Here is a 13,798-nt window from a genome sequence, read left to right as displayed (position 1 = left end):
GTTCCAAACTATTTTACGCCAAGGATAGTTATAAAAATCCTTCCCCCAAAATACCAAACCGTTGGTCCACAATGAGTAGTCCCCTATCTTTAGGCGGTAGCATGTCCTAATGTCTTATCATATCAGTGTGCATACATGGTTGGTACAAATGCATCAGCCTAGAAACTTCCAAAAATAAATAGATAAAAAATAATCGTAAAAAAAAATAGAATAAAAAATGAAACACAAACACACAAAGAACAATGAATGAAGAACAGTGTTCAACATGTGCTCATGGATTTACATATTTTATAAATAGATTTTGTGGGACATATATGTTGTGAAAAAGAAAACAAACAAAAAAATAAATTAAAAGGTAAAACCTGCAACGTGCATCGACTATTCATAACAAGGATATATTACTGTAAGCAAGCCTTGTCTATATTATCCTGAATGTATTAGGCTAAACACTATGTTATCCGTAGCCTGGGTGGCAGCTAAGAAGGTCTAGCGATTTAGGTCAAAAAGGGGCAGCATCTCCGTCTCGTTGCTGCGAAACTACCTACCCTGTAGTAGTCGGTGCTGTAAACATCCCGTGACATGCCAAAATCCCCTATCTTCACTATGAGCTTGTCGTCAACCAGACAGTTCCTGGTGGCCATGTCGCGGTGCACGAAGTGCTGTGATGCCAAGTAGTCCATGCCGGTAGCGATCTGGTTGGAGATGTGCAAAAGCTGAGTGATGGTGAGCGCAGTGTTCTGTTGGGCTCCTTTACAAATCACTGACGAGTCCGGACCGTGGGATCTGTGACAAGGAGAATGAATGAATGAATGAATGAATGAATGAATGAATGACAGCTTGCTTCCTTGACTTCAGAATCTATGTCGAAACGTAGCCTATACAGAATAAAGAAGTTGCATATCCATGAAAATAATCCTCATTCTTGATCTACCCAAGATACCGAATGCCAGTCACAGAAATGAATGAATGAATGAACGAATTCTTGATCGCCGTATTCAACAAACGCCATTGCCGCCAAGCAACCACACTGCTTGTAAGTGATAACTACAGTGGAAGCTGTCTAAACCGGCACTCGTTGGCACTGAATAAATAATCCGGTTTAGACCGGAGTGTTGGATTGTTGAGCTGACGGTAAATGTACAGTCATGGATAGGGGGCTGTGATTTTATATCGGTGTTTCAAAACCTGCCGGATTGGACAATTGCCGGTTTTGACATCGTCCACTGTATACGTGAAGATCCGGGTTAGAACTAATCATCAGCAACCCGATCTTGTTGTAACAACGCGTCTAACGGGGTCGGTTGGTCACACTTGATGACTTGGTTGACATGTCATCGTGTTGCAATTGCGTTGATTGATGCTATGTTGTTGATCATTGGCTCGTCTGGTACAGACTCGAGTGCAGCGTTAAACTAATACATCGCCGATTTTGAAGGGCTTTATCAATGCATACCATATTATATATAAATGTGAATCCCTTACCTCAAATAGTTATTTAAATCTCCATTGGACATGAACTCGAATATCATCATATAGTTCTCATTGTTTTGGGAAACTCCATAAAATGTCACAATATTGTCATGTTGGAGGTTAGCCAGTAGCTCTGCCTCTCTGTCAAAGTCTTTCATCACTGATTCACTTGATGCATCTTTGAGAGTCTTGATTGCGATGAGAGTTACTTCCCCTTCTTCAACAAGCCCAGTGCACGTTCCAAGATAAACGCGTCCAAACGCACCTTCTCCAAGTTCTCGCAAAAAACATATTGTTTCTGGACGAATGGTTTTCAGTGCTGAAAAAATGAAATGTGTAAATATGGTTTTACTTTGTGGTGGGTGTTTATTGTTGAAATAGGACTTATTGACTTTACCAAGTCAAAAACTTATGGCATAAATATACTGAATATTTTAAAGGAACTGTGCATTTTGATTTTATATTCCTGTTATAACAGCCATATAGTTGGAATATTGCTGAGTGTGGCATAAAACTAAACTCGCTTACTCCTTTTATTCACTGTGAAATCTGTGCATATACTGAACTGCACAAGAACCGTAACTCTGGCTTGTTTTCAGGTGTTTAAATAGAAGACATAAACATGGACGCTCACTTGTATGAGATTTCTTTTTTCCGAAACTGCAGTATTTGTTTATGTTGTCAATAATTAATTTACAAATGCAGTATTGATATTGTAACAATCAGATGATATAGCAAACCCAAATAATAACACACTGCCATCTGTGCATACAGTTGAAGTTTTGGTCTCATCATATCATATATACACATACTTGAATTATTCCTGTAAGCTGTTTTTTGCATATAGTTAGGGTTTTCAATCAAATGAAGACTGTTGAGAGGTGCTGCTTCTAGGAGTAGTCCGCCCTTGGTGACCTTCGGACCCACGACCCCCTTGTTCCGATTGTGGAATGTCGCCTGACGATTGATCTTTCTTCTGTGCCGACGTATACAAACGACGAGCGTTATCGTGAACGCCAGGATGATTGCTGTTGCAGATGCTGTGACGATAACTGTCTGGAAGAAGACATAAGTTACCGTGGTATCAGTTATCATATCGTTTTTGCGTCGTAGTACCAATTTAAACTTAACCCTAAAGCACGGGAGTAAACTAACTATACAAGTCTCATTTCCACCGACCGGAAGTACGGTGTTGTGGTAGAAGCAGAGAACCTGTGCTTTGTCAAGTCAGTATCATGTAACTGAGGACATTTTGTTGATACAAAGTAAGGCGACTGTCGTTCAGCATTCGTGACTACTCGCCTCTTTCCGTGATGGCTTGCCGGAATAACACGAGTAGTTACAAATGTGTCTTTTAGAATTGCATGTCTAGCATCCGCTGGGTGTCGACATATGTTGTAAAATTTTTTTCATGTTTAACATCAATGTGCTGAGATAGGGCACGTCCAAGATAAGACAGCTTTTCACAATACACCGGGACATCTTGATTGGTTTATGTATCGTCTTGCCTGGGTGCTGTCTTTTTGTTTGAAGAAAATGCAAGTGATAGGAGAAGTGTGGTTCATCGACAGGTGAGGCATAATTTGTAATAATGATTGTTGTACTGAGGACAGGCGACAACCGTCTGGCCTATGATCATTTATAGTCAGTTAAACTGCTTCTCACGGAAAGAGCAGAAGAAATTCTTTCATCTTTCTTTCATCATGAAAGTCTGTAAACCAGTCCTCATCACCCTCCACCCTCATTATGTTTTGAGATGATATGAATGACAATGTTTCAGTACAGATGAGCTCACTTTGCTGAATGTTGAATGTTCATTTGTTGAATGTCTTCCTGCTAATATTCACCCTTCCCCCAAAAAAAGGTTAGGTGAGCCCAGAGACGTTGTATACTGTGCCTGAATGGGGTATGCATGTTGACCTATAGCTGGATATGCATAGCTAATGGCTGGATAACGTAATATTAACAGAGGTATGCAATTGTACAGGCATTTGTACGTGGCACAAGTGAGTGAGGTACTACGTTAGTGCTATTCCAGCAGAGGCAACAGAAAATGGAATCCCACGCTGTGGCCATGACAAGAATCAAACGCAGGGGCTTGGCGTGACACTTTCAGTACTAGGCTGCCCCAAAACACGGAGTTTCTATATGCGATATTCTTGAAAGAAATAATAGACCCTAATCCCCCATCCCCACCTCATCTGACCAAACTGTCTGTATTGCTTGTCATCATACAAGGATTGTTGTTCAAATATCAATCACAGACTGAATTGTTTAGTCCCGAATATCCAACATTGTGAAGCTTATACATTACTGAATGTTGCATTCAACTAAAACAAAACAAAAACATATACACATTACTGTGAGAGTACACTCAGTATGACATCGCTTCTTACTATTTTAAAGTCGTCTGTATTCTTCACTTTGGGTTGTGAAGTGCTTGTCACTTTAGGCAGAAAGGGTGGTTTGTTCGGAAAAGGGCGGGGTCTCTCAGGATGCCCTGAAAAATATCACCATAACTGATGTGAGTTGAAGTAGCTCTTAACAATACCGGGTTACATCACAGAAAGTCTGACATGATGCAAGTCTCATAGGAATCCGACAGACATAGGTATGCTGTTGCCAAACACAGGAACAATACGGGGCATGCCAAGATTCACACCACGAACATACATTGCTGGCATACACAAATGACCCAACTCTCGGGCGCAAACTGTCACCCCAAAAGAGTGGGCCATCTCTACCATATCTTCAAAAAAAACCATTGTCTTGTTTAATCTGCTTGGATATCAATATCATAGAACAAACAGAAGATTAAGTACACAAATACCGCCATTAGTTATCAAAGTCATTAAATATGTTGTTACAAAATATGGCCATGTATAACAAAATTTTGATAATTATTTCCATAAATAATATCAAAGTAATCCATAAAGTTCCAAAGGGTAGATAAGATCTTAAAAACAAACAAATCACCATGAATATTGTAAAGGAATAAAGTACACAAGCTATTGTCACAAAATGCAAAGAAACTGAAAGTCACAGACGGTTTTCTATGCCAACCAGGACTGCGACTTTGATATTCTCGTGAAATGATAACATACATTGTTTTTCTAGAGATAGAGAGTTGGTGTTTTATAGGTACATGCCCTAGAGATTCAAAACATTATGGTCCGGCGTTTTAAAGAATAACATACGTCGATGTCACTACCCGACCCTTTCCATAACCTCCAAGAAGCTATTCGGCTCGTCCCGGAATAACGGAAGCTGGTCATGAATGTGACATACTGTTACGAACCGTACGCGGAGTGATCTCCGTTGAGAAATAGTTCCATGTTATGTTTTTAACAATTTCGACAGCCAAGAAGTGGAGCAGTTCGTAAGTACTCATAGTTAAGGATTAGATCGACAAAATGCCAAGTGGGATCGTTGAAAGATGCACTAAGCCGAACCACAGATTCTGTGTTAGTGATGCTTCCAATTCAGCCAATGACGTATGAAGCAGAAATCTACAAACAGCAACAGGGGCACTAATGTAACTTTAACACCAGGTGTTCGGAATCAATCAGTTGCTATGGTATCAAAGCTCCAGACTAAACACTCCCTGCTATAGGATTTACAGCTTTTCACGTCTAATTTAATCAATTCAGACACGAGACGACCATTGACTGCACCATGTAAATGTCAAGCAGAGGGCATCCTCAGGATACTGAAGAAATAAATGCACGAAGCGCTAGGACAGGGAGTGAGAGACAGTCAAATAGTGTTACTGAAGAGGCAGACAGTCTGAAGAGGACAAGAAGATGGGTAAAAACGGGTTATCTACTAATCTACTTGTTGAACTGTTTACTCTACCATGTTCTGCAATTGTCAAATGTGCCACTGTATAAAATGCCTAACTTTACTTTTTCTACAATGTAGTACTGATTCTAGTCTTGTCTACTTGTTCTACTATGATATACTGTGCTTTACTGTTTCTGCTATGTTCAACTAATGCTATTATCTCCCTGTTCTACTATGATATACTGTGCTTTACTGTTTCTGCTATGTTCAACTAATGCTATTATCTCCCTGTTCTACTATGATATACTGTGCTTTACTGTTTCTGCTATGTTCAACGAATGCTATTATCTCCCTGTTCTACTATGATATACTGTGCTTTACTGTTTCTGCTATGTTCAACTAATGCTATTATCTCCCTGTTCTACTATGATATACTGTGCTTTACTGTTTCTGCTATGTTCAACGAATGCTATTATCTCCCTGTTCTACTATGATATACTGTGCTTTACTGTTTCTGCTATGTTCAACTTATGCTATTATCTACCTGTTCGACTGTAATATACAATGCATTACCATTTCTATACATAATCGACTGATTCCAATCTTGGTCATATTATGTTCTACTATGTTATACTTTGATGTACTACTTCTGTGTGCTTTCTATTCTATTATTATTTACTTGTTCTACTATAACAAAATTTTCTTAAATGTTGTTACTATATTCTCCTGGTTCAGCCAAGATCTGCTGATTTTACTTTCATCTATTAATTTTATCATAATCTACTACTGATTCTACTCTTGTGTACAGATTCTACTATTGTCTAAGGGTTCTACACTCTACCGATTCCACCATTACGTAGTGGATCTACTGTGATCTACATTGTGTACTATTATCCACTACTTCTACAAATATCTTCTGGCCTTTCATAATGCACTTTGTCACCATTCCAAAAGTTAAAATAGAAGTTTTGTGAATATATTTACATGGAGGGTAAACTCCTAGTCTATTGTCCGTTTGCAGGAAATGTCGAGGTCTGGCTGAAACAAGCTATAGTAGTTTCAAAAACATAATCAAAGACTCGATGGGCGAATGAGCATGTGCACCGATCATTCATCATTCATCATGAATGTTTAACCTATAAAGTGACATCTTCAGTGGTTATGTATATAAACCACAGAATCATTTGAACGGCCATATGGTGTCCAATTGGACAATTGGTCATGACACCTGGTGCAATACAACAATATAATCTTACAACACGCAGAGTGGACAGTTAGGAGTGATAATAGGAGATGTCAGAGAAACTGTCAGCAACGTTTCAAAAGGGAACCACATGTACAAAACGACATGAAAATGGACGTATTAATTTGGATATTACATTGATACTATATGAGTTTATTAAATGATAAGACAACAGGTTCCAGACATCACATTATAAGATCTCATGAGTATGCACTTTCTCAGAATAAAAAGAGAACTTACAACGTTAACCTGGGCAAATGTTGGGTTTCAGTTCAGTCCACAGCTATACACTCACATTCTGTTACCACGAACAGTCTAGCAGTTGCTGATTAACCTTATATTGAGATCACCTACAATTCCAATGCTTCGCTAATTGCAATGTCTAGACTGTGATTGATACTGTGCTTCAGGGCTTGAAACTCTTGCAGAAGGAAACAAGAGTAGATGTAGAATGTAAATCAAGAACGGCTGTCCTGAACATCACAAACGTATACATCCACAAAAAGATTGTCATTCTACAACGTCATGATGAAGCACATTGTCATTTTAGAATAAGGTCAAATACCCGGTCAATATATTGTGACATCAACAAACAAGACTGTTACTTTACCATGACACCAATGAACAAAACTGTCATCTTATGCCTCAAACAGACTTGTTATTTTATTACTGTGATATCAAAGTAGAGACTGTCACTACATTCTGACATGAAACATACCTAGTGCCCTGTGACATCAACAAACACACTGTCGATTACTGTAACATCAACTAACACGCTGTCATTATACTGTGACGTCAACAAACACACTGTCGTTTGCTTTGACATCAACAAACACACTGTCGTTTACTGTGACATCAACAAACATACTGACTCGAACACACTGACTGCAAGTCTCAAGACTTACGTATTTTATTTTGATTCCCTGATATGTAGATATTTCTTTGGTCCCTTCCATAAGTATTGTTGACGATGATGGTGTATGTTCCGCCGTATTGGTAATTTGCTGCATCAAATTCTAGAGAGCCCCGCACTAGGCCAGGATAGATCGTGAAGTTGGAGCCGAATATCCCTTTCCTGTTCAGAACTTTGTTATTAAACAACCACTGAATAGAAGGCTCGGGCCAGCCGTGGACTGCATATTTTAGTTTCTGGTCCGTGGCTTCGTTGATGGTCATGTTCACCTTTGTGATTTCCAACCGAGGAGCAGCTGGAATGAGCAAGGTTTATGAATTTGGGAAGGTGCGTTACACGACAGTGTATTCATATCCCTGCCATGTAATGACCCTAGACAACAAGGTTGTGTCTCATCTATACAACATAGAAAACATTTCTACCAGAGAACAACCAGTACTTTTTTTTAAACTAACCCCATTGCATAAAATGTAAAATAGTGGAGAAAATTATATGATCGGCTTTCTGGTAATCGCTGATGGCAGCAGGTCTTTGCGGATATCGTGAGCAGGCCACTGGACAAATCCTTTTAATCTTATCCGGATTCCCAGCGGATTCAACCACTGCCTTCAAGATTAGGGTAGGAAATATCCCCGCAGGCTGAGACATCCAAGTGCATGTGACCTTAATTTCTTTGTTTCCTCTAACCATGTTATCCCTGTAAGGACTGTTGGTTCCTTGTTGTCAACTGGCAACCATGAAACCATTGAAAAGGTATGAAACGTTGTTTGTCACCGGAAGTACTAAACAACGTAAAGTCACGCGAGGTGTCGATAAGGACTAACGGGTCGGCGAATCTATTTGTAGGATCGGGTCGGCGAATCTATTTGTATGATCAAGACCAAGCTGCTAACGGATTGCATATAGCTAAAGTGCGAGAATGGGGTGTTAGACAAATAAGCACAAAAACCCTTACAACAAAATTATTACAACAAAGTTATTGTTGAAGTTGTTAGTCACCGGCACAGTCTAAGTAACCTTAGTCTCAGTACTTTTCGTTACACTCCATTACTGAGTCTGACAAAACCTAGTAGAGTGAAGTCCAGTAAAGTGCCGCGAACTACTTAGGGGCTTTATTTGTAGGTTGCTTACAGCCTTCATTTAGTTTAAATAGGTGGGTTTTATAAACGAAATAAGGACAAAACTCCCCAGTGACAGCCATATCACAACAAACTTACAATTGACAAGTATTTCAACTTGAGCTGACACGTTATCGACTTCATTCTCCACAATGCACCGAGGGAGGTTGTTGTGGTCAGAAGAGCTGACATTCCACACTCTCAGTTCCTTCACCGTCTCATTGGCGGTGTCCTCCGTGCTGATCGTGTAATTAGAAACCAGATTCTTCAATTTCCATCTGACATCCGGTTTAGGACTTCCGGTTCCTTTACATATAAACACAGCGTCCTGAGAGGCGTTGATTGATATTTCAGAGGGGGACGCGTATACGTGTGGTGTTTCTGTAACAGGAATAAATCTTTGATTAGTAATGTTCTTGTCAAATACTGTTTAGTGTGATCAGTGCAATAAACAAATCGGATGACGTTGACAGCAGGATCCGATATTTATGCAAATGCGATTATCAGGAACTACTTTTATTATGTCTGCAATATCATTTCGCCAAACTCTCCCCAAAAGTTGCTAAAGGCGGCATAAAACACAACGTAATCACGCTATGAGTGGTCCCAACCAAAACTATTCATTTTAGCTAATATTCTTTCTCCCTTTTTCAAATCTGTGACAAAACAGAAGATTTAAAAGAATGCAAATATATTAAACAAATGGTTTTGGTATAATGCCAGCCAACGAAAACACTTCTAATACTATGCTATTCTGAAAAAAACATTCGAAACATAAACCGTGGCCATATTCCGGCATGTCTGTTGTGTTATTCAGACAAAAATGAACAATAAAAAGTAAGAGCCAACATCTCACAGAACAATCAAATCTATGGTTTCCTGATGCATACTGGATGGAAGCGTTGTTTCCGTGTGTCTACAAATATTGGACAACATACAAAAGATCTCAGTGCGCTGGATATGCGGAGGCGTCTTTCTTCATTTATTTATTTATGAATACAACTCAGTAAGCATCTGTCCTGTCTTTGACCCATCATGGGATGAGCAAAACAGCTGCAATGAATCATGTTAGACATGCAATATTTATGAACCAACCCAGCTTGGTGTCACGAAACTGAAACAGTTCCATCTAATTAATCAACCGCGAACGCTAGGGACGCTGAAACACGCTACTCTGATGTCATAGCAGCGTTACGTCAACGTCAGATAATGTTTGACGTTCATAGATAGTAAACAGATACATATATCGCTTTTATTATGAGTGACATTCGCTATTTGCATTTCATGGGTTATATCGCTGGCATCTTATCCTATCGGCGATCTGTTCCTGTTAGCATCAATTCTCCTGATTCTTCATTCATTCTTCAAGTTCCTACAAAGCCATCCTTTCATTCAACCCCACGTTCCTACAAAACAATCCCTTCATTCAATAGTATGCTCCTGCAAAGCCATCCTTTCGTTCAACATCATATTCCTACACAGCAACCCTTTCATTCAGCATTGCATTTGTACACAACAATCCCTTGATTCAACATCACATTTATAAAGATCAATCGTTTCATTAAAACTATATTCCTACCACGCAATTACCTCATTCAACATCATATTACCTTCAGTCAGCATCATATTTCTACACAGCAAACCCTCATCCAACATGGCATTAGTAAGGAGCAACCCATTTATTCTACATCACATTCCTACACTACAATACCTCCTCTTCAGCCAACCTTATATTGCCACACAACAATACTTCAACAACCTACCCCCCCCCCCCCCCCCCCCCGGACGCAGTGTCCGAGAGAGTATAACTGACTAACTGAGAAAGGTTTTACGCTGCATTTATAAATACATCCCAGCGATATTCCAGGGGACACCGCAAGTGGGATTCTCACATTCTACCCATGTTGGGACAAGAACTAGGGTCTTGAGGTCGACGAGCAACCGCTTCAACAACTAAGCTACCCTTCGTCTCCAGAGAAAGGTAAACACTCTAAATGGTCTCTAGCTCTCACCACAATCTGGGTTCTCCATCTCAGATATGTGGCGTTTGACCCCATCCTGTATACACATTATCCGTTGATTGTCCAAGAACTTGGAGTTAGATCTCTGTTTTAGTTTCAGCCATTGCATGTTGCAGCTGCACACCAGAGGGTTTTCATTGAGGTTCCTGCAGGAAATTCAAACATGTGTCAGACGAAATTGCCATTTGTTGTAAAACAATCTACTTTGAATCCTTTCTTAAACCACACGTTTGTTGTTTAACATCACGGTGTTTCAGCAATACGTGGACTTCATGTAATGATCTAGTCAAAGCTAACACCAACATAAAAACCTCAAAAAACCCAAAAAACAAAACAAAAAGAACAAAACAGCAACAACAACAACAACAACACACACACACACACCACCACCACCACCACCAAAAAGGAAAGAATAAAGAAAAAAAAATTCTTGGACACAGAAAACAAGAGACAGTTATCTGAAGTTTCATTGTAACTAGACAGTGATGCGTCTTTATCATATACAGGAGACAATACATTAAATATACAATGTTATGTACAATGCTACAACTGGAACCAACTTTGACAGTGAAAAGTAATGAAAATATCCATTAATATCATTAGTAATATAAAAAGCATAGTCCTAATACTCACAGCTCAATGATATGCAGGTGACTCACAAGGAATCGAGAGAACGTCTCCAGTTTGTTGTGTTCAAGGTTGCTGAAAACAGAAGACTTAAAAGTATTGACCAGCAACGCATGGAGGAATGTTTCGACACCATGTCTCTGCACTGGAGACACATTTCTTGGAACATCGTTATAGATTAGTATTATCACAATGTACAGCGAATATTGCAATAATTAGTTCTGAATGTTGTCTCTAATGGATGTTTTATTCCAGTTTAAATAAAAAAATCACCCCTAAAAACAGAAAACAAAATCGAAAGGGATTTTGCGTGTGCTTTAGCAAACCAGATGTACACTTCAGAAATGATTTTCTGGCACTATAGATGCAAGGAGGGGATATAAATACCATATCACTAAGTATATTTGATCATATATTTGGTTCTCAGTAGAAAATATGTAACGGTGCCGCTATTAAATTTGGAAACTTAAGACATATGGACTTCATATCTGGAAATCGAGCCCGGGTCTTCGGCGAACATTTTAACCACAAAGGTATCCATATCGCCTCTGTGCCAGTGGACAGACAGCGAATTCGCTCCATACGCGAAACGTTTTAGTCAGAATGTGAGTGTCATATATGAAACCTTTCGAGCATATGGAGGAATAAACTGTCAATTCGAAACATTGTGTTTCCGGATTGCACTGTGTCATCTCTTGAAGATAGTACATAGTTTTGTGTTTTCTTGAAATTCGGGCCTTCCTCGCTAGTCATCAGTTTCATGTGAGGTCATCTGGTACCCTATTCAAGATACTTCGAGTTGTGCAGCGAACACAAAATCACACCTTATAATACAGGAAATGTATATCAGTTATAATACTTACATTTTATTCAGTTGTGTATTTGTTTCAAAAGCTCCATCTTCTATAAACCGAACACCACTGTATTTTATAACACTGCAAATGGAATAACATTTGATTAATAAAATATATGTCAGTGTATTCTGAGGTGAGAATTCCGTTGATTCACAACCGCAGTGATTGTTGAAATGGGTCGATGAGTTACAACGGCATCGCGGCAATATGATATCATCATTAATGCTGCTGCTGATAATTTGCAATACGTACAGCTCTTGCAAACTTTCGTACGGCTTGAGGTCATCTTTTCTTATTCTTGTCAAGTTATTCTGACTGAGAATCTCTCTGCAAAAAGAAAGAAATGGATACCAGAAATGAAGAATGTCTTGTTATATTCTCAATGTAGTTACACAGAAGCAATGGGAAGACAATGAAGTATGCCCTCTGTGGAATCATAACGTTGGGAATCTGCACACACTACATAGAATTCTTCACTTACAACTGATACATTACTGATCACCCTGAATATCAGTGTGGCCTTTGCTGAGATCTGAAGCAAATGAAGAGGATCATATTTTATGGACTGACAACTTTTGTTTGCAATAGATTCGATGATTTTCTTGAAGATATTAGGATCTGCACCGAAACGTTTCATCCACTGCATTACAGAAGTTGGCTATCCATCCATAAAAAGGGTTCCTCTACATCATACCAGCTTCAAAATACCACTTTAAAAAGTAGTAAATCTCAAACAACATACATCTTGTGAGGTAATACGTTTTGCCACTCTTTAGAGCATTCTAACACTGTGATATGAGTTGTTGGTGCTTTTTCTACCAAGTTACATTAAAGTACAACTGATACAATTGGGCCTCCTGCACAACAGTCTGTTATTTGGTCACGTCTGTCATAAATGCCGAATAGATTCCATCTGACGTTTCTTCACGCTTATCTTTCAAGTTCTTTGAAAGTTTACGACTATGTATAGGCAGACCCTCTTCGTGCTGCAGTGAAGGCATTCTGCTGTGAGTCTACTCCCTGCAAGCATTTACACTACACACACATCGCACTATACCACCATTGAACCATTCCTGTAATAAATCATTTCAATGCGAGTCCTTTCTGATTTTTGTACTCGGTACAATCATTCAGACCGAAAGTGTCTGAAATAATCTGAATTAACAGCACAATGTCCTTCCCAATCTGACAAGGTATGACAATGCACTTGGTATATAACTGTGCAGTGATTTAGGAGAGGGAACTTAGATAATATCATCAGTTCCTATCACTTAATAAACCACGCACGTCACAGCCATATCATCAGTTCCTATCACTTAATAAACTATGCACATCACAGCCATATCATCAGTTCCCATCACTTAATAAACAACGCACATCACAGCCATATCATCAATTCTTATCACCTAATAAACCATGCACATCACAGCCATATCATCAGTTCCTATCACTTAAAAAACCACGCACGTCACAGCCATATCATCAGTTCCTATCACTTAATAAACCATGCACGTCACAGCCATATCATCAGTTCCTATCACTTACTAAACCATGCACGTCACAGCCATATCATCAGTTCCTATCACTTAATAAACCATGCACGTCACAGCCATATCATCAGTTCCTATCACTTACTAAACCATGCACGTCACAGCCATATGATAAATGCACAACACGTAATAAAGTACGGCCGTCACAGCCATATGATAAATGCACAACACGTAATAAAGTACGGACGTCACAGCCATATGATAAATGCACAACACGTA

At 39.2% G+C, this 13,798-nt stretch overlaps 1 protein-coding gene across 1 annotated transcript in view; it reads right to left on the bottom strand.

Moving 5' to 3' along the window:
• LOC137276971 (BDNF/NT-3 growth factors receptor-like) overlaps positions 1-13,798 on the bottom strand; it is a 34,905-nt gene that overhangs the window by 1,085 nt on the left and 20,022 nt on the right. The window contains exons 2-12 of the mRNA XM_067808623.1: positions 12,282-12,356; positions 12,039-12,110; positions 11,182-11,250; positions 10,540-10,694; positions 8,627-8,908; positions 7,402-7,704; positions 6,238-6,291; positions 3,867-3,970; positions 2,283-2,526; positions 1,483-1,789; positions 546-783 (exon numbers count right to left, since the gene is read on the bottom strand). Coding sequence (XP_067664724.1) covers positions 546-783; positions 1,483-1,789; positions 2,283-2,526; positions 3,867-3,970; positions 6,238-6,291; positions 7,402-7,704; positions 8,627-8,908; positions 10,540-10,694; positions 11,182-11,250; positions 12,039-12,110; positions 12,282-12,356 — 1,903 coding nt within the window. The remainder of the gene's footprint in view (positions 1-545; positions 784-1,482; positions 1,790-2,282; positions 2,527-3,866; positions 3,971-6,237; positions 6,292-7,401; positions 7,705-8,626; positions 8,909-10,539; positions 10,695-11,181; positions 11,251-12,038; positions 12,111-12,281; positions 12,357-13,798) is intronic.

The sequence above is a fragment of the Haliotis asinina genome, chromosome 3 (genome assembly GCF_037392515.1).
Source record: "Haliotis asinina isolate JCU_RB_2024 chromosome 3, JCU_Hal_asi_v2, whole genome shotgun sequence".
Lineage (NCBI taxonomy): Eukaryota > Metazoa > Mollusca > Gastropoda > Lepetellida > Haliotidae > Haliotis > Haliotis asinina.
The sequence above is the reverse complement of the archived record's forward strand: the minus strand, read 5'-3'. Positions and strand labels throughout refer to the sequence as shown.